Source organism: Rana temporaria, chromosome 12 (genome assembly GCF_905171775.1).
Source record: "Rana temporaria chromosome 12, aRanTem1.1, whole genome shotgun sequence".
NCBI lineage: Eukaryota > Metazoa > Chordata > Amphibia > Anura > Ranidae > Rana > Rana temporaria.
In genome coordinates, this window is record NC_053500.1 from 104,992,088 (window position 1) to 105,012,034 (window position 19,947).

General features: G+C 45.4%; 1 protein-coding gene across 1 annotated transcript; it reads right to left on the reverse strand.

Moving 5' to 3' along the window:
• Positions 1-1,227: 1,227 nt before the first annotated feature.
• ATP5PD (ATP synthase peripheral stalk subunit d) lies at positions 1,228-18,208 on the reverse strand. The gene is made up of 6 exons (XM_040330070.1): positions 18,123-18,208; positions 15,549-15,679; positions 8,465-8,561; positions 8,307-8,378; positions 6,501-6,563; positions 1,228-1,402 (listed from the first exon to the last, which is right to left on the reverse strand). Exons 2-6 carry the CDS (start codon positions 15,668-15,670, stop codon positions 1,271-1,273), a joined length of 486 nt encoding a protein of 161 aa, XP_040186004.1. The 5' UTR covers positions 15,671-15,679; positions 18,123-18,208; the 3' UTR covers positions 1,228-1,270.
• Positions 18,209-19,947: the final 1,739 nt, after the last annotated feature.

Genomic DNA, 19,947 nt, shown 5'->3' on the forward strand with positions numbered 1-19,947 from the left:
ATCTCCACATACACCTTTTTGACACCTGCCTCTACGGCTGAGCCTTTTTGCTAGGACCAGGGGAATTTTTGTTTCCTGGCCGGAGGGCCAGCCAACATATTGCACGTTGGTCACTTTCCACTCACCTCTCCCACCTTCCTTTTATTTTACCCCCTTGTTTGTCACGTTTTTGTCTTTTTTGTTGGTGCACTTGCACTTTATGTGTGATGAGTAGGGTGCTGGTCCTCAGGCCTGCTCTGAAAGTCTTTGGAGTGGGCAGACATGGCCTTCTGGCTTAGTTCGCCTGCTCTTATGGGGTCTCCCTTTGGTGGAGCCTCACCGAGGAGGGTTCTGTTTCGGCAGACCCTCCAAGGATGTTGGGTCTGTGTGGCTTCGGCTGCACGGACCACTGTTTACTCGAGTCCCTGCCAGGAGCCCAATGCCCCGGGGGATCAGAGTTGGGTCCTTTTCGGAGGACCAATTGACACAGCACCCGTCAGTTTTTTGTGTCACTCTATGTGTGCACATTTTTCCTGCACCGGATGAAGTTTTTGGGTTGTGTTTTGCACGCCACAGGGTTTTCAATAGAAAAAAAATGGTGGCGATATTAGAACCCGATTGATTGCGGCTTTTATACAGGTAACAAGCTGAGATTAGGAGCACTCTTTAAGGGGTCATTACTTTTATAGAAGACACCTGGGAGCCCTAAAACGTTCCGATTGATAGGGAATCAAATACTTATTTCACTCATTAAAATACAAGTCAATTTATAACTTTTTTGAAATGCGTTTTTCTGGATTATTGTGTTATTCTCTAACTGTTCAATAAACCTACCATTAAAAATTAGACTGATAATTTCTTTGTCAGTGGGCAAATTTACAAAAATCAGCAGGGGATCAAATACTTTTTTCCCCCCCTTCCCTGTGGTTAAAACTCCCAAACATTTTCTGAAAGAAGCAAACCTGAAGAATAAACAGTGGTAGTTCCAATTGTTATGCCACACAATATTTGTGCAACTGTGCATCAAGTGCAAAATTTCAGTAAAAAAAAAATACATTAACCTTAGTGCACAAAAACTCAAAATATTACCAAATTTGGTAAAATATAAAAGATGGAGGTTGCCGAGTAAAGATACCCAATGTGTCAAACTTTAACTCTGCATGTGCCTGCATATTTATACCCTCACAAGTTTTCCTTTACCATCAAACCAAAATCTATAGTTAAACTATAACAAATAACTCAAGAAAACAATCTTTACAGAGGATTTATTGACAGATAAAATTGGTGCTTCTTAAAGTTCATTAATGGGCTTGTATGGCCAGTAGGGATATTTCACTTTGTCCAGCTTGGCTTCAGGGAAAGCTTCCACTACATCTTCAACGGTCATCTGATCAAACGGAACCATGTCCTTAAACTTTGCAAGCTGCGTACGAAAAAAAAAAAAAACACAATTAAGTCATATGTCACAAAAAAAAAAAAAAAACATAGAAAAGCCCATCTGGGAACAGAGACCACATCAGAAATACCCTTAGCCAATCAACACATTAGCCTACATATTTATCTCAGGACAGTTTTTTTTTTTTTTAAACAAACCTGTAGGCTTCCAGCAGAAACCAAAGTGGCAAAGGGAAGATTGAACTGCACCTCCAGAACCCCAACAAACTGGGATACACCAATCTGTAAACATCAGTTAGAACTCTGGAGTGCTATGCCAATCTCTCTCCGCTACCCTTGCCTCATAATGGTCATAAAGCTCGATGGATGGAGTGCTGGAAAAAAAGAGAAGAGAAAAAAAAAACAGTGCGCCCTAGTTCACACTGACTGCAAGCAGCAAAAGTAGCACAGAAGCAACTTTTGGGAATCTGTGTGGCACCTCACAGATTCAGAAGCTGCCATTGCCAACATTTGCTTCCGATTTGGCATGTGATTTGACATGTCAAACCACATAAATTTGAACGAGGACTAAAAACACAGGTCACAGCACAACCATGACGACAACAGCAGCGGGTGCATGGGGGGAAAAAATAAAAATAAAGTTGGATTTGGGGGTCTCGGGGTATTCTGGAAATTAACCTGAAGGTACCGCCGTTCGTTCTTTTGGAAGTTAGGCCCCTTTTACACTGGGGCGGGAGGTGCGTCTGTGGTAAAGCGCCGCTATTTTTAGCGGCGCTTTACCATCCCCTCAATTTTGTGCCGCTATTCGCCCGCTAGAGGGTGGTTTTCCCCCCTGCTAGCAGCCGAGAATGGGTTAAAAACTACCGCAAAGCGCCTCTGCAGAGGCGCATTGCCGGCAGTATAGCCACGGTGTCCCATTGATTTCAATGGGCGGGAGCAGTGGAGGAGCAGTATACACACGGCTCCAAAGATGCGGCTAGCAGGACTTTTTTTACCGTCCAGTTTTGCACCGCTCCAGTGTGCTTAGGGTCGGTTTTCAGGTGCCATTTTTAGGCCGCTTTCACATTGGGGATAGAGCCACGGTGACGGTATAGCCGCGCCATTTGTAGCGCGGCTATACCGTCGTATTTACTGCGATATTTGGGTGCTATCGGTGAGGTTTTAACCCCCGCTAGCGGCCGAAAAAGGGTTAATACCACCCGCGTTGCGGGTGGTATTACCGCGGTTTCCCATTGATTTCAATGGGAAGGCACGGTATAGGAGCGGTGAACACACCGCTCCTATACCGCAGTAAAGATGCGGCTAGCAGGACTTTTGGAGCGCTCCTGCTAGCGCACCGCTTCAGTGTGAAAGCCTTCGGGCTTTCACATTGAACACTACAGGGCAGGTTTTTTTCATGCGGTATAGCAGCGCTATTTTTAGCGCTATACCGCATGAAAAACGCCTCAATGTGAAAGGGGCCTAAGTGCAATAAACCGCTCCAGTGTGAAAGGGGTCTTACTGGCAGAATCTCAGCTGCACTTTGACAAAATGTAATCAGCTACTCAAACACAAGGACCTAAATGTGCTAACCAATATCAGAGTGCTTCTTCAGAACTAAAGCTTTCTGGGCTCTCTGATGAAAACTTTAAATTTCAGAAAAAATAAAATAAAAAAAAAGAAGAGTAGGGCGCTGGCCCATCTCTTCCCAGCTGGTAGTTGAATAGCTCCCTAGCACCTAGATTGCAAGGATCACACAGGGATCAGATTCAGAGTGCGGGGCACCTGGAGGTACCATCTATTTATCAAATCAAGACTGCTGCATATTGATGTTATTTGACCTGGGCATCTAGCCCTCAAACATTTTTGAGCATTCAACTTTCAGCCTGCCTGGGATCACCATTTCATAGTGGACAGTGATCACATGACCCGGACCCACACTGAATGGAGGACCAGAGTGGCAAGTGATAGCCTGGTCTGACAGCTAGTTGCTCTGCAACTTTTTTTTTTATTTTTTTTTTTAAAGCAAATGCATAAATATTGAGAGTTTTGCATGCAAGTACATTTTTAAGCCTGTATGCGACTAAAAAGACACATTTAGTTCCGTATGACAGTACAGCCAAAACTGCATGACAATACAGCATCCATACACCAATTTAGAGTCCATTCACACTTGCGCGACTTAACTGTGCAATTTCCCTTGCGACTTGATGCAATTTTGAATGGGACTTTGGGCGTGTGCAACTTTGTTACGACTTTGGCTAATGTGATTATTTTGTTTGTACTCTGCAAACCAGGCCCATCGGACCTCATATTAAAGGGGAGTTCCAGCCAATTTGTATGTTTATTAAAAGTCAGCAGCTACAAAAAGTGTAACGGCTGGCTTTTAATAAACAGACACTTACCTGCTCCAGCGCTGCGCCGGCCTTGGCTCTGCTCCTCTCCCCCCCTCCCCGGCCGGCGTCTTCATTCTCAGTATGGGCACCCGGCCGCGACAGCTTTCGGCTTCACGGCCGGGCACCCACTGCGCATGCGCGAGCGGCGCTGCGCCGTGTAATTGGCCAGGAGATCGCCTAGGACCTGTGACGTGTCCTAGGCGATCGCCTACAGCAGCCCCTTCCTGAAGGCGATTAAGCTTAATCGCCTACAGGAAGGAGGAAGTGGGACAGGAAGTCCCACTCTTCCTGAAGCCCCCACTCCCCCCCAAAAAAAATTACATGCCAAATGTGGCATGTAAGAGGGAGAGGAGTGGGTTAAGAGGTAGTTCCAAATTTGGGTGGAACTCCTCTTTAAGCGTCTGGTATGGATTTTGTGGGGGACCCCAGGCTGGTTTCTCCCTTCAAATTTTGGCATAGTGTTTCCCTTAAAATTAATGGGGATGAGGGGGGGGGGGGGCGTGCTGCTTCGTCGGTCGGGAGAAGACACACCATGCCTTTTCTTCAATTTTCATTGCAAGCATTCTTTTCACAAATCGCACCAAAATCGCATCTATATCATGCAACTTAAGATTTTACATTGAGGTCTATGGACCTCAAGTCACAAGAAAGTCAGACCACATTAGTGCAGGAACTACTTTAAAGTCACACAGATATGAATGGGTATCATAGGGAAACATGGGGTTCGACTTGTCATACAACAGTTCAAAGGTTACATTTACGTGCTCACAGTTGTGGCATAACTGAATAATTGTCCATTTAAACTTGGGGTCCTTTAAACTGTCGCATGCTATGACTAAGCACCAGTTTCAGTGCGAAACGCATCAGCAGTCGGGTTTTATTTTATGTTGCTGTGACTTGTAGTGCTGTCCCTTTTTTAATAAAGGCTACAACTTGTTCAGAGTGCGGCTGTCCAGAAACAATTTTTGTTCCTGCATGACTTAAAAGTGGCAAGAAGTAATTTAAAACAAGTAGATATATTAAAAATTAACAGTGGCTAATTTATGATGGAAAAATTGCACACAGAAAATAAATCTGTACCTTGCATTCAAAATAAAATTAATAGAACAATGCAACCAATAAGACAAATGTACCATGTTTTATTTCAAATTACGCTAAAACGCATTTCATGAGAAAAAAAAAACGCATTTCATGAGAAAACACACACACACACACACACACACACACACACAGAAAGATTAGACAAAAACTAAACACATTACTCAAAACAATGAATCACTTTGTAGACCTTTGTGGCCTGAGCGAGTTTACTGTATGCTCATTTTTACTACATATCCTTAAAAAGCGGGAGTAAACCCATTGATTTAATAGTTTAAAAAAAACAGTTACATTCCTGGCATGCCAGAAATTCCAACTGTCACATTGGTTGTGCTCTCAACCAAACGGTCAAACCATCCAATGGCTGGTGTCATAACTGATCGCATGTGCAGCATGGCAGTTGAAGATTAACCAGTTAAGCCCCGGACCAATATGCAGCCTAAAGACCCAAGGTGTTTTTACAGTTTGGGACTGCGTCGCTTTAACAGACAATTGCGCGGTCGTGCGACGTGGCTCCCAAACAAAATTGGCGTCCTTTTTCCCCCCACAAATAGAGCTTTCTTTTGGTGGTATTTGATCACATCTGCGGTTTTTAGTTTTTGCGCTATAAACAAAAATAGAGCGACAATTTTGAAAAAAAATGCAATATTTTTTACTTTTTGCTGTAATAAATATCCCCCAAAAACATATATAAAAACATTTTTTTCCCTCAGTTTAGGCCGATACGTATTCTTCTACCTATTATTAATAAAAAAAAAAAAAAAAAAAAAAAAAAAAAAAAATCGCAATAAGCGTTTATCGATTGGTTTGCGCAAAATTTATAGCGTTTACAAAATAGGGGATGGTTTTATTGCATTTTTATTAATTTTTTTTTTTTTTACTACTAATGGCGGCGATCAGCAATTTTTTTCGTGACTGCGACATTATGGCGGACACTTAGGACAATTTTGACACATTTTTGGGACCATTGTCATTTTCACAGCAAAAAATGCATTTAAATTGCATTCTTTATTGTGAAAATGACAGTTGCAGTTTGGGAGTTAACCACAGGTGGCGCTGTAGGAGTTAGGGTGCACCTAGTATGTGTTTACAACTGTAGGGGGGTGTGGCTGTAGGAATGACGTCATCGATCGTGTCTTCCCTATAAAGGGAATGACGCGATCAATGCGCCGACACAGTGAAGCACGGGGAAGCCGTGTTAACACACGGCTCTCCCCGTTCTTCAGCTCCGGGGAGCGATCGCGACGGAGCGGCTATAAACAAATAGCCGTGCCGTGCCGTGGTCCCGAGCGGACCCGACCTCCGCATGTAGCGGGGGGGGGGGGGGGGGGTCCCGATCGGGCAAGGACGTACATGTACGCCCATGTGCCTGTACGTGCCATAGTGTGGGCGTACATTTACATGCGGGGGTCGGGAACTGGTTAAACAGAGGCCAAGATGGCAGCTTCCATGGTGGGTTCACTTCCACTCATCTTTGCTTTACATGAACACCAGTTGAAGATTGCATACAAGCCCACACATATGAAAATACCTTTGGCTACCCTTAGAGAGCAAAGCTCTGAAAAGCCTATGGAGTGTTCAGCTGACCCGATCGCCATAAAAATATTATACAAAACACAGATTTTCTTTTTAGTTATTGGTAAAACTACATACCCCGTTCTCATATGAGGTCACCCTGGCTTTAGAGTCTTCAATGAAGGCTACAGCAGATTTGTTCTGTAAGCAAACAAAAGCATGACAGATATAAAAATGTACACATTTTTCTAACAGAAGGCACACGTGTCATGAAGTCTACCAAAGAACGTTAAAACAAATAATAAAAATATAACCAAATTTAATGCAATAATGTATTAAAGTGAAACTTTCCTTTTAGTTATCCTTGCATGGCTAAAGGTTCACCAAGCTCTTGCCACCAGCAGCATGTGCTCACCTTTCTTTGCTCCCCCTATTTTTCAGCTGCTGTGACAAGGGAAAGTAATGGGCTCCTTCTCTGGTCCCATGTGACAGCTCTGGGCCAATCTCAAGGCCCCACTGCTGAAATTAGTTATATTCTTGCCCATACCTGAAGTGCTGGATGTTTTCTTGGCTCCTGGCAGCTAACCAGTCTAAAAGGAGGAGTGAAGTAAGAGCGAGTACATGCTGCTGTGAAGGGGGAGCTAAATGAATCTTTCAATTTTGGACTTGCAGAGGATAAAACCCTAAATATAGCAAAAATAAGATATTATATATAGCACAAGGGACATAACCAACAGTCACAATAGTAACTAATAGTCCCTTGGGCCAATTCCTCTTTTGTTTAGTGAAATCTTCAGGGTACAATGGGGTCAATATAACTAAGGGCTCTTTCACACGTCCGTTCCGTTCGTCCGTTTTTTGGACGTCCGTTAACGGACCGCAATGCTTCCCTATGGGCTAGCGTCCGTTAGCGGATGAGCATCCGCTAACGTCCGTTAGCATCCGTCTGCGTTCAGTTCCGTTTTTTTGGACGGAAGAAAACCCTATTTTTCTTCCGTCTAAAAAACGGAACGGACGAAAAACGGACGTTAACGGATGATCCGTTTATCATCCGTTCTTCTATGTAAAAAGCCACAAAAAAAATAAAAAAAAAAAACGGATGAAAAAACTGATGCAAAAACTGATGCAAAAACTGATGCAAAAACTGATGCAAAAACTGATGAAAAAAAAACTGATCTGAAAAACTGAACGGACGTGTGAAAGAGCCCTAAGGGGCTGTCATCAAGAGAGCCCAGATAGCCAGGGGGGTGGGCCTTCCTGTCAGAACACAAAGGCACAGCAGGAGAGATGGCTGCAATAACATCGCTTTGTACAGCGATCTTACAGTTATGCCCGCTGGGTTAAATGAAAGAAGAAATAAAAAAATAAAAACTTAATGTGTGGACCACTACCAGGCACAAGAATGAAGAAGTAGTTTGACTATATTCAGCCCCTCATTTATGTATTACAGTGGCTTTCTACAATTACCAATAAAATGAAAGCTAGGAGGTGATGCAATCAACTGCAGTGCATACATGTTTTAGGAAGTGGATGTCTGAGCCACAACATCATTTTCATATATAACATTTTCTAGGTCACTTAGTTATGTAGCCTTTAAAGCAGAGGTCTCAAACTGGGGGCCCCCAGCTGTTGCAAAACTACAAGTCCCATGATGCATTGCATGAGACATGGTGGGATTTGTAGTTTCGCAACAGCTGGAGGGCCGCCAGTTTGAGACCTCTGCTTTAAAGTGAACCTGAGCCCTTACTAAACACTAACATATTTACATAATACACTGCATGGCTTCCTATTACAGTAGCTCAGAGTTGCTCTTTAAGACAGGGACAAACCTCTAGCTAGCCATTCACAGATCTGTCATTTATTGACCAATTTCTCCTACCAAAAATAAATAAATATATATGATAAAACCGAACACAGAAAAATCAACACATCAAAATTGCTTACAACTTCCTGTTCCTGTGCATTTATCTTTTCAGTTTGGGTATCTTTAGGCTCTGGGATGGTAAGGGCATTAAACTGAAAAAGAAAAACAATAAATTAAAACAAAATAAACATTTCCAATTAGATTTCTGCAATCCAAATACTTTCATAATTGTATTTACCTTCTTTTCAAACTCATCCACTAGGCCTGCCTTGGCAATTGTGGTTCGGTAATAGGCCCAGTCAATTGTTGGAGGTTTGGCAGGGAGAGCGGTCAACCTGTTAAAATACATTTCTAGTTATCTTGGTGCTCTAAGGTTTATGTGCATAAAACAAGTAATGCAGTGGTCCAGATAAATAAAGGATTAGCGCTAAATTTTTTATCTATATCCATTTTTATGTTCGGTGAACGTTATTAGATTTAGCAGCTTTGGTTATTATTGTATCTCTATAAAAGGAGTCGCGCTAAGTGATTAATAAATTGCATGTGAAAAATAACAAATGAATAGCTCTGTGCAAATATAAGAAAAAAAATAGACCCAATTAGTCATAAAAATCAAAAAACTGAGGTCCACAAATAGGTGAGAAAGAGGGAATACACCCAATCAAAATATTGAAATGAATTAGACACAGTCCTCCATGAAGTGATAAGAAAAAGTCCCAGAGTGTTTAAATATGATCCACAGCTTCGTGATGACTGACACACAGGGAGACCTCCACCAACAGTTAACACTGACTCTTACCACAGGGTAAATAAAAAACAGCAACAACGAATTCCACTCATTAAGAAATACAGACTCGCTCTTCCATCTGTTGCAATTTTTCCTCTCTACTTGGCAGCCCCACTCAGTATTCCAGCATAGAAGAGGAGCGATCAAAGGGACTCATAGCGTAATATTGTTTGAACGTTTTAATAAAAGAAAAGTATTGCGGCGCTTCTACGTCACCGCGTTGTACACGTGAGGACCCCGGATATCCTGGGCACACGCTTCATACACAGACCGGCCGGCTGTGTTTTTTTCTTAATGCCTGCTTTTATTGGAACATATGTAAGTGCAATACTTTTCTTTTATTAAAACGTTCAAACAATATTACGCTATGAGTCCCTTTGATCTCTCCTCTTCTATGCTGGAATACTGAGTGGGGCTGCCAAGTAGAGAGGAAAAATTGCAACAGATGGAAGAGCGAGTCTGTATTTCTTAATGAGTGGAATTCGTTGTTGCTGTTTTTTATTTACCCTGTGGTAAGAGTCAGTGTTAACTGTTGGTGGAGGTCTCCCTGTGTGTCAGTCATCACGAAGCTGTGGATCATATTTAAACACTCTGGGACTTTTTCTTATCACTTCATGGAGGACTGTGTCTAATTCATTTCAATATTTTGATTGGGTGAATTCCCTCTTTCTCACCTATTTGTGGACCTCAGTTTTTTGATTTTTATGACTAATTGGGTCTATTTTTTTTCTTATATTTGCACAGAGCTATTCATTTGTTATTTTTCACATGCAATTTATTAATCACTTAGCGCGACTCCTTTTTTAGTTTTATGTTTGTTGATGCTATATGGCATTTTGAGGCGCAGCTGTTACACATTTATTTATTTTTTTGGTATGCGCAATATTTTTTCTGATTATTGTATCTCTACTCATTTATCCACATACTCATAGTAGCGCGAGAGATTCACTTTATTCACTTTTACAGTGGTCCAGGGCGACTAGAAATTGGCTGGGCTTTTGGTCAGCTACAGGTGCCTCAGCTGCCATTACAGGGTGGGCTGCGGGGCAGGTCTTGGCTGAGAAGGCCCTATTGACACAACAGAGCACTGCTCAGCACCGCCATCATTATGGTGAATGTGATTAGCCGTGGCAGTGGGGGGGGGGGGGGGGAAGACCGGGGGACGGAGAAGGAAGAGAGCAGCACGCCAGCCACTGACAAAGCAGGCATCCCCAGCGGCCACTCATCCCCGCTGCTGCCGACATCCTCCTCTGGTTTTGTTGCTGGAGCAGGCCGGGCTGAGAGGAGGAGGCAGCCCGGCTCAGGAAGGTGGGGGCTCCGGTGTCGGTGGTTTCTGGGCACCAGAGCACCCTGCTGGCTTGAGGAGGTGAGTCTAAGCCAGGGAAAGGAGGCACAGAGCTGGGAGCAGTTCATAAAGATGCTGGGCAATCACTACAAACAGCCAGCCTATTCACATGGCACCAACTTCACTGAACTCTCACTACAGGAAGCCTGCTGTACAGAAAAATTGAGGCAATTACTGCTCGTCATTTAGGGGGATCCCCAGGAGCCAGACTGTTTTTACTCTGTGTTCAGTGCAAAGGAAGCCTAGTAACTAGCATTTTCAAAAGGAGCTCAGCAATGGCAGCCTCCATACATGAAGGCGTACATGCATGCTTTACGATTTATCGCTAGATTTCTGGTGATGAGCTCAGCATCATGGCAGTGCGGTAGACGGTGCACAGTGCGTGTGCGGTGTTTGAATCCGAGAGCTTCAGATGCTGCAGGAGTGCTATACTCATCGTCATGGCATTGAGCTGGGCAACATAGAAACTGGAGAAAATGTATGCATGGAATTTGAATCCATGTGCTCTTGTAATGGCAGTGGTAAGTACCCCGTGTCGTGCATCTGTAAAGATACACATCAGGGATACATAAGAGAAGGGATTCGATCGTTAAAAAAAAAAAAACAACTGGCTTCTAACTTTTTTAGCTGGCTCTTAGTTCCAAAGCAAAATTTTTCAAGTCCTTCGATAGTCTATATAGCTTTCACAAAAATTAGGCCACAGACAGAGGCTAGAAATTACAAGATGCTCAAGGGGGCTTGAGGAAACCACAGACAAGAATGAATGAAGCAGTCCATGTCCTGCTTCATCCTAGTTACATTTTGTACACACAAGTACGAATTCAAGTTTCTTTCATATTATACAGCACAGTGCTTGTGCCATGTAATTCGGCGCCCTGTATCACCTGAAATACCTGACTGATCCTGCCATCCCCCCTGTAAACTGACCACAGTTTATCATAGCTGCCGATACAGGGTCAGTTTCGTGCCTCTGTCATCTGTTGCTATCTGCAGCTCACCTGTCTCCCTCTGTCCCACTCCCCACCTGCCTGTTAGCTGCTCTGCACCTCTCCCTGCTGCTATAAAACTTACATTTATATCATCCCCTCTGTTAAACAAGAACCTGAGTCCAAGTGCTAGATATAGATAAAAAATTAATAAAAAAAGCTGATGATTTCTACCTGCTGTCACAGCACCTACTGGTGCTCACGTGCCTCCTTGGCTCTCCTCTTCCCCGGATGATGTCAGCGGCAGTTCTTGGCCCCACCCACTGGAGCAGTCAGACGGGGAGAGAGTCGAGGATTCACGCGAGTGCCGGAAGGCACTGTCAAATCAGAATTTTTATTTTATAAAAACACAGGCACCAGGACACATGTCATCTAAAAGAGGGGGGTGGTATAAACCCAACATAGTGGCTTAACAAGCACTTTAAGTGGACCTGAAAAACTGAACCCGTGTTGCCAATAATGGTCAGATATTCATAAAAGATGTGGGGACCACAATTGAGATGACACCCCAAAGTTACTAGCAATTCTCAAAGACATTGGCAATAACACCCTGGAGTCATTACACAGTTGATCAGCAATGGCAGCCACCATTTTTCTTAGTACAGTTTTTCTTCAATAGAAGGCAAATTCAGTATTGTACGTCTTTCCATGGCTCATCACATCAACAAAGTTGAGGATCTATTGCTCAAGTACTTCAAATCGATAAAATAAAACAAAAAAAAAAAAAAAAAAGAAGAAGAGGTAATCTTCTAAAGAAATGGGAGCTGGCATTGCTGACCTATGTTTAAGACGAATGCTCCATTACCATCTTTATTCACCATGTGAGGTCCTGACCCAAAACAAGCATTTGAACATCTGATGTCACCAAATAACTACTTGCCATCCAAGCAAATTTTGAAATTTTTCCCGAAAATTTTATTTTTTTTGTTGTAGAAAATTGCTTAGAACCCCCAAATATAATATATTTTCTGAAAGTGGAGGCACTGGAAAAAAAAAAAATAAAAAAAAAAAAAATTATGGCGGCTGAAATTTTTTATGTTGCACAATATCTGTGCAGCCCTTTATCAAGCAGAAATGTTCAGACAACAAAATACAATAAATGCATTTTAGTACGCAATTTTTTGGAGAAAAAAAAAAAAAAAAAAAAAAAGATTGTGCGGCAAGTAAAGATACCAAACATCTCAAGATCTAAAAATTTGCATGAAATGGTACCTAAACATCTCCATAGGTGACAGTGTCCGCCAGCTCAGCGGGAAATCTCTCTGCAGATCTCCGCTGAGCCCGCAGATGACAAGTCCCTCTCTGCTCACTGAGCGGGGAGGAGCTTGTGCAGCGAGACTGTCTCCTATGGAGAGATCTGATGAAATGTCCGTTTTCATCAGATCTCACCCGATCCGATGGGGACGTATCGCCGCACGCCTGATTTTGGCGGATCGGGTCGGATGTCAGTGGACATGTCTCCGCTGACATCCGACGCTCTATAGCAGTGATGGCGAACCTTGGCACCCCAGATGTTTTCAAACTACATTTCCCATGATGCTCATCTCCACTGCAGAGTGCAAGAGCATCATGGGAAATGTAGTTCCAAAACATCTGGGGTGCCAAGGTTCGCCATCACTGCTCTATAGGATTGCATGGAGCGGCCGTTCAGGTCCACTGATAAAACGGACAGGCGGACCTGAACAGGGCAGAGTCCTGTAGTCGGCAGCTTATGGACACCGTTTACAGGACTCGGGAGCGCGCCTGCAAGCCAACCCCCTTGGGAGAGAGCTTCCCAGAGGGGGGTTAGCGGATGCGGGGAGGAGCCGAGAGACCCCCGGAGACATGGATCAGGGCCACTCTGTGCAAAACGAGCTGCACAGTGGAGGCAAGTATGACACACGATAGATAGATATATCTCAAAGGCTTTACAGCCACTTTAAGCCTCATACACACGATCGGACTTCCATCTGACTTTTCCGTAAATTTTTGTTCAAAGGGCATTGGGCGTGAACTTTTTCAGCCAACTTTCACCAAATCACGTGGTTTTTCAGCTCTTTACTGCCACCCTTTTGGCAACTTCTGCTATTGTCTGATCTTTAGCATTGGTTCTGAGCATGCGTGTTTGTACTTTGAACTTTAGTCTGATGGACTTGTGTACACACGATCGGATTAGCCGACCTAGGACATTTGTTGCCTGAAAGTTTGTCTGTTCACACAGCGAACATTTGTCTGATGAAAAAGCAAAATCATTTGTCCGATGGAGTGTACACACAGTCTGATTGTCCGATCAAACAGGTCCTTCGGACATTTGTTGTAAAAAAACACCCGATTCCCCTTGACAAAATGAGCCTCAATCTAATGTTAAAAACATTTTTTCGGGTGAACTCCCGCTTTAAAAGTGATCCCTCCACCGATAAGGATGGGTTTTCTGGGTGCCTGGATCCCAGTATGCTCAGGTTTCCTTCAGGGTGAAAACGTGAGGCTTAGGAGGCTGCAAGCAGAGCAAGTCACACGTTCTCACCCTGAAGGAAACCTGAACATACTGGGATTCAGGCACCCAGACAACTCACAGGAAATACACCAGAAATGTATCTTAAACACATTTTGTGCAATGGAGCAGTATAAAAGCCCCCTTAGGGTCGCCAGTGTTCCATGGGTCTAAAATCAGCCTGCATACTTGTTCCAGTGACCCTTTAAGAATTGCTGCCACCATGGGACATTCCTTTCCTCACTAAAAGTTTGTGATTACTCTTTTCATGTCCGGTCCATGTTTTGGCTGCCTCAAGAGGATCCGAGTCACCACCTTACTTCCTGGTCACCTAGGTTGAGAAATCTGCCTATTTGACCATCTGGTAACACAGAGGTCCATTTGCTGAGGTGAGAGTACCCATCCATATCGGTGGAGGAATCACTTGTAAGTTTGGTTTCCACGTGGTGAAGATTTCAAATTTTTGACACATTGGATTTCATTTTATGGACTTTCATTAATTTTACACATTTTTATGAATATAAGATTTACATTAGTTTTGCGCTGCACTGTTTCTCCATATTTTTGCATACAGCCAATAGGCAGGAGATTTTCCCCGGTCAGAATAACGACACGGCAGGATGAATTCCCACAACCGCACGGAATGTGTATGGGGGAAATCCAGTGGTCTTTTCTCCCCCCATTCAGCTGGCTGCCTAAACAGATTTAAAAAAAAAAAAAAAAAAATCCTGACCTATATATTGGCAGCCCAAATCAAAGCACCTAGATTGGTTCCTATCTGCTCTCTCTTACCTCTGCATGAATCATTTCTGACATGTCATGACATTATCAAATAATTCTGAGTGGCAGCCCCCCCCTGCCAGCACACCGCAGGCGATTAACAGCCTCAGTTGTGCATATTTTCCGATGATACTGTGCAGAGGGGCGGGCCTGTCTATTCCTCCACTCACATTACACTCAGCTGTAAGCTATTCTGTGAGGTGTGTGACATCAGATCCACGCCCCCTGCCTTCTGTAGCAGAGAAATAACCTTTGATTTGTGCACTTTGAACAGCTGAGAGAAGGCTGCAGATAAACAGGAACAACTTATGTGGGAAGATTTGTTTCATCTCTATGCAACACCTGAGACCCAGTTCACACTGGGCCGCCTGACGTGTCGCGTCCCATTCACTGCAATGGAACCGTTCTAATAGAAGCGACGGAAGTCGCTCTGACTTAGAAAAAAGGTTCCTGTAGTATTTTGGGGGCGGCTCGGAACGATCTGCATTGACTTCTATACAGAAGTTGTTTTGCGAATCGCCTCTGAAGTCGTCCTCAGGACAACTTGCAGAGTCGCCCCCGAAGTCGTGCCGCCTATGTGTGAACCGGCTCTAAGGCTAGTCACCTCAGTGGTTATATGCAAGGGTTTACAACCACTTTAAGGGCAAGTGTCAAGGCTTTTGTAAACAAAAAAGTTATTTTTAAAGGTTTACATTTAAAAATTCACTACATTGCCCTTTTGAATACTTAAAAGTAAAATAAAATGACCTTCATGTATAAAAGCAGCACAGCCGTTAGTATCTGCTATACTTTGTTTAGAAAGTACACCAAGATCAACCAGTGATTTAGATCTTACAAGGGCTCAGGTCTTTGTGTCACTATTAAAGCAGAAAACAATGCAAAATCCACACACAATATCACAGAGGTATGTGGAGCCTTTTATAGGTTTTCTAACCCTCAAACTGAGGCACTCACTTTGCAGCCACGGCATCACTGCGAGTCTTCAGTGCATTAAACATAACTTTTTGATTTGGAGGAACTCTTTCTGCAAATGCCAACCAGTCGATCGCCTTGGTTGCAGCTCTGCGACCCGCCATGATTATAGTCTGAAAAAAGAAGAAGATACAGTACAGCTATGTGAGAACGCATAAAAAAATAAAATAAAAAAAAGTGCAAGATCTGCATTTAAAGATAGATAAAACACACACACACACCACTATTTTCTCTAGAGCTACAAAAGGCACCTTTGGCCAAGAACACTGTGTATATACAACTGGAAGTTTTCATTGCCAAGCTATCATGGAGAGACTCCAGCATCACTACTAGAAGGCAAAGGAATGTGGGAAAAGTATGCAGATCAGGGGCTCTGACTTAAAGCTCCCAGAAGTGTAGAATGCTGATGAATGTCAGAGGGAAAAAAAGACAACTTAAAATGAAAGTCAGACCAAAGTAGTACAGGGACTACTTTGAAGTCGCACAGATATGAATGGTTATCATTGGGTATGACTTGTCTTGCGACTCTGATGTCCAAGGTCACATGAAAAGTCACACAAGTGTGAAAGGGGCCTTAGTCAACTTATAGTTTGCCTTTTTCTGCTCCCATACACTTACATCAGTCTTTGCTCTCCAAGAGCTTACAATCCAAGGTTTCTCTCACATGCATTTGGACAAGACTCAATTAAGCATCCAGCATGTCTCTGGAGTGTGGGAGGAAACCCATGCACACAGGGAAAACAGACTCCATGCAGACAGCATCCTGGCTGGGATTTAACCCAAGGAGTGCTGGTACTGATTAGAAAAAAATTTTTTTTTGTCAAAAGTCAAGCTCTCATCTCCCTATCCACCGTGTGCAGAGTAGCACCACTTCTTGTGCTGTATTCAACTTGCATATTCAGGGGAGAGGATAGAGCTCCCCCAACGGACAGAATGCCTGGGCAGTGATGTCACCCATAGGCTTACTATGGGGCATCTGTTGTTGGCTGTCCCTCCTCTCCACTGAAGCCGCCACTGGGAGCCGATCACGTGACTGGACCTTTAAAAGACACATGAAGTTTACTGCACATTATATTGTATTTTATGTGTAAGCTTGAGAAATAGTGGGGTACAAAAGCGTTACAGTAATTCATATATATACCATATATATACATCCTTACGCTGTTAGCGTTTGTACATGGATTGTAAGGTTTATTAAAGTTACTTTTAGGCATCACACTGGCTCTCTCTGCTAATCCCCACTGAGCAGACGAATGACAGGTCTGCTCCTCTGATGCAGAGCAGACACAGCTGTTATTCTCCATAAGGTGGTCAGGTGGGAAAGGACCGCATGTACGTTTCCATCTGATCAACCGGACAGATAGGAAACAGACTGGATCGGATGCCAGCGGGTGTCAGTGGACACTCCATCAAGAACAACGGGTGGGCCAATTGAGACTACCTGAAAAACTAACAGGTGGACCCGATTGGTCCATCAGTGTGAAAGAAGCCCAAGGTGTTTTTTTTTTGTTTTTGTTTAACACATTTCTTTAGTCACTTCCTGGTTTCTAGGCCTAGGCACGTGATATCATACATCCTAGGAGTGTGAATAAGGGGGAAGGGTTAACATCAGGGGCAAAGGGCTAAATGTCTTCCCAGGTGGTGCTTTATAACTGTGTGGGGGGTGCTTGTACTGCAAGAAGAAATGGTACTACTTAGCAGAAACACAAGATCTCTGTCTTCTCCTGTCACAGAACTTCGATCTGCTTTGTTGACATACGCAGACCACCATTCTGTGTGCCCTCGGGAACGATCAGCAGGTCCCGGTGGACATCAGGTCTGCATGAACCTGTCAATTGGCTCCCCAGACCGTGAAAAAAAAAAAAAAAAACAACAATGTAGGAAGGGGGCCACGGGCAGGTCGTCAGCGAGCACGCCTGGGGGGGGGTCACACGGGCAGGCCATCAGCGCGCACGCCCGGGGGGGCGCACGGGCAGGTCGTCAGCGCGCACGGGCAGGTCGTCAGCGCGCACGGGCAGGTCGTCAGCGCGCACGCCCGGGTTATCAGCGTACACGCCGGGGGGGTCACACGGGCAGGCCATCAGCGCGCACGCCCGGGGGGGGCGCACGGGCAGGTCGTCAGCGCGCACGCCCGGTGCGGCCCACGGGCGGGTTATCAGCGTACACGCCTGGGGGGGATCCTCGGGCAGATCGTCAGCGCGCAAGCCCGGGGGGCCTTGGGCAGATCGTCAGCGCGCATGCCCGGGGGTGGGGGGCTACAGGCAGGGGTCAGTGCACACCTGGGGCCACGGACAGAGGCCTCCTTCACTCAGCACAGGCCCCGCCACCCAGCAGTGTTATAAAGAGCGGACATACAAGTGTCCCTATGAACCTCTATTTCAAGACTACAGCCAGCCGGTCAGGGGGGTCCCTTCCCCGCCCCTCACACACACCACCGGCCTTATCACAGCGGGTACTTCAAAGTCCCCCCCGCATAGGATATTGTCTATCTGCCGGGAAATAATCACTGAATAAGGGAAGCAAGCTCTCCTCATGCACAACCCCGCCATCCCTCACCTCTATCCTCCGACCTCCACTCACACCAGCCGGGACACTGCAATGGCAGCTGCCGCCAGAACCACCAATAGCCGAGAGCGACACAAACTTACTAAACACCAATCACGAGGGAGCTTGTCAGGGAACGGAGCGCAGGGATTAGCTAAAACCTGCCACGTGACGTGGAAAAGAGCCCACCTACTACTGCCTGACCTTGAAGTACGTCGTGCGTAATTGTGAGGGGGGAGGGAATAGTGTGATAGCGTGTCATTGGTGTGTTCTTTGACCGTGGCGGATTAGTGTCGCGCTAATATTGTAATATACGAATTAAAGCTACAATAAAACGATTGTGTAACTCGTATATTTAGGTTATGGGTGTGCTTGCTTTAGTTCTGTGTGCACTATGCATATGTGACTGTTCTACTAATGACAAGCTTGGGTGTATCAAGATGGACGACCGTGGGTGTAGCAATAGGGACGCAGAACTGACATCTCAGGTGTAGTAGAATGGAGGCAGTGCTAACTTCTGGGGTGCAACAATATGGACGGTGTAGTGTCACCGTTTGCTCCCTATCACAGAATGCAGCCTAAGTCACGTGGCAGCGAACTACGCATGCGCAATGCGTTCCAATGCCAAATGTGATGCGTTCCAGGGGATTCACGACACTACCCCTCAGTGAACCCATCACAATTTGTCACGGAAGTGACGAGGAACCATAACGAGGAGGCATACACAGAGCGGGGGGGGCGGGACAGAGCAGATACAGATCCAATGAGAAACCTACAAAGAGCGGGGGGGGGGGAGACGGAGGAGAAAGAGACATGCAGATACATTAGGCTGCATTCTGTGATAGGGAGCAAACGGTGACACAGCCCCGCCTCCAGCCCCGCCCCCAAAGCAGAGGCTTATTGAGGTCCGTAAAAAACATAGACTCGGGTGGGCGGGCGGAGGCTTACATCCCCCATGTATAGTAAAATGTCACATTGTTTTGGTGTATGCAATAAAGACTGTGAAGAAAATGTGTATGTAGGAGGAGAGCTTCTGAATACCAACAAACACATTTCCATTTTATTCCTCATTTCAATGGGAAAGTTTAAGGTGGAACTTTAGGTTTGATTTATCTTTGAAGTGAAATGTTACCCAGAAAGTAAAGTTCCGCTCTTCTGTATTTTTTTAGGCTCCATGTACACGGGACCATCCTCACCCCCCCCCCACCGCCATCCTCCCAGCTGTACGAATCACCCCCCCCCCCACCGCCATCCTCCCAGCTGTACGAATCACCCCCCCCCCACCACCATCCTCCCAGCTGTACGAATCACCCCCCCCCCCACCACCATCCTCCCAGCTGTACGAATCACCCCCCCCCCCCACCATCCTCCCAGCTGTACGAATCACCCCCCCCCCACCACCACCCTCCCAGCTGTACGAATCACCCCCCCCCCCCACCACCATCCTCCCAGCTGTACGAATCACCCCCCCCCACCACCATCCTCCCAGCTGTACGAATCACCCCCCCCCACCACCATCCTCCCAGCTGTACGAATCACCCCCCCCCACCACCATCCTCCCAGCTGTACGAATCACCCCCCCCCCACCACCATCCTCCCAGCTGTAAGAATCACCCCCCCCCACCACCATCCCCCCAGCTGTACGAATCACCCCCCCCCCCACCACCATCCTCCCAGCTGTACGAATCACCCCCCCCCCCCACCACCATCCTCCCAGCTGTACGAATCACCCCCCCCCCCACCACCAGCCTCCCAGCTGTACGAACCCCCCCCCCCACCACCATCCTCCCAGCTGTACGAATCACCCCCCCCCACCACCATCCTCCCAGCTGTACGA

Excerpts from the sequence above, each read along its gene's own strand:
- ATP5PD (XM_040330070.1), bottom strand. The coding sequence starts at position 15,670 with ATGGCGGGTCGCAGAGCTGCAACCAAGGCGATCGACTGGTTGGCATTT. Across the intron at positions 8,379-8,464 it reads TGGATGAGTTTGAAAAGAAG|TTTAATGCCCTTACCATCCC; the intron begins GTAAATACAATT and ends TTTCTTTTTCAG. Across the intron at positions 6,564-8,306 it reads ATGCACAGGAACAGGAAGTT|AACAAATCTGCTGTAGCCTT; the intron begins GTAAGCAATTTT and ends GTTTGCTTACAG.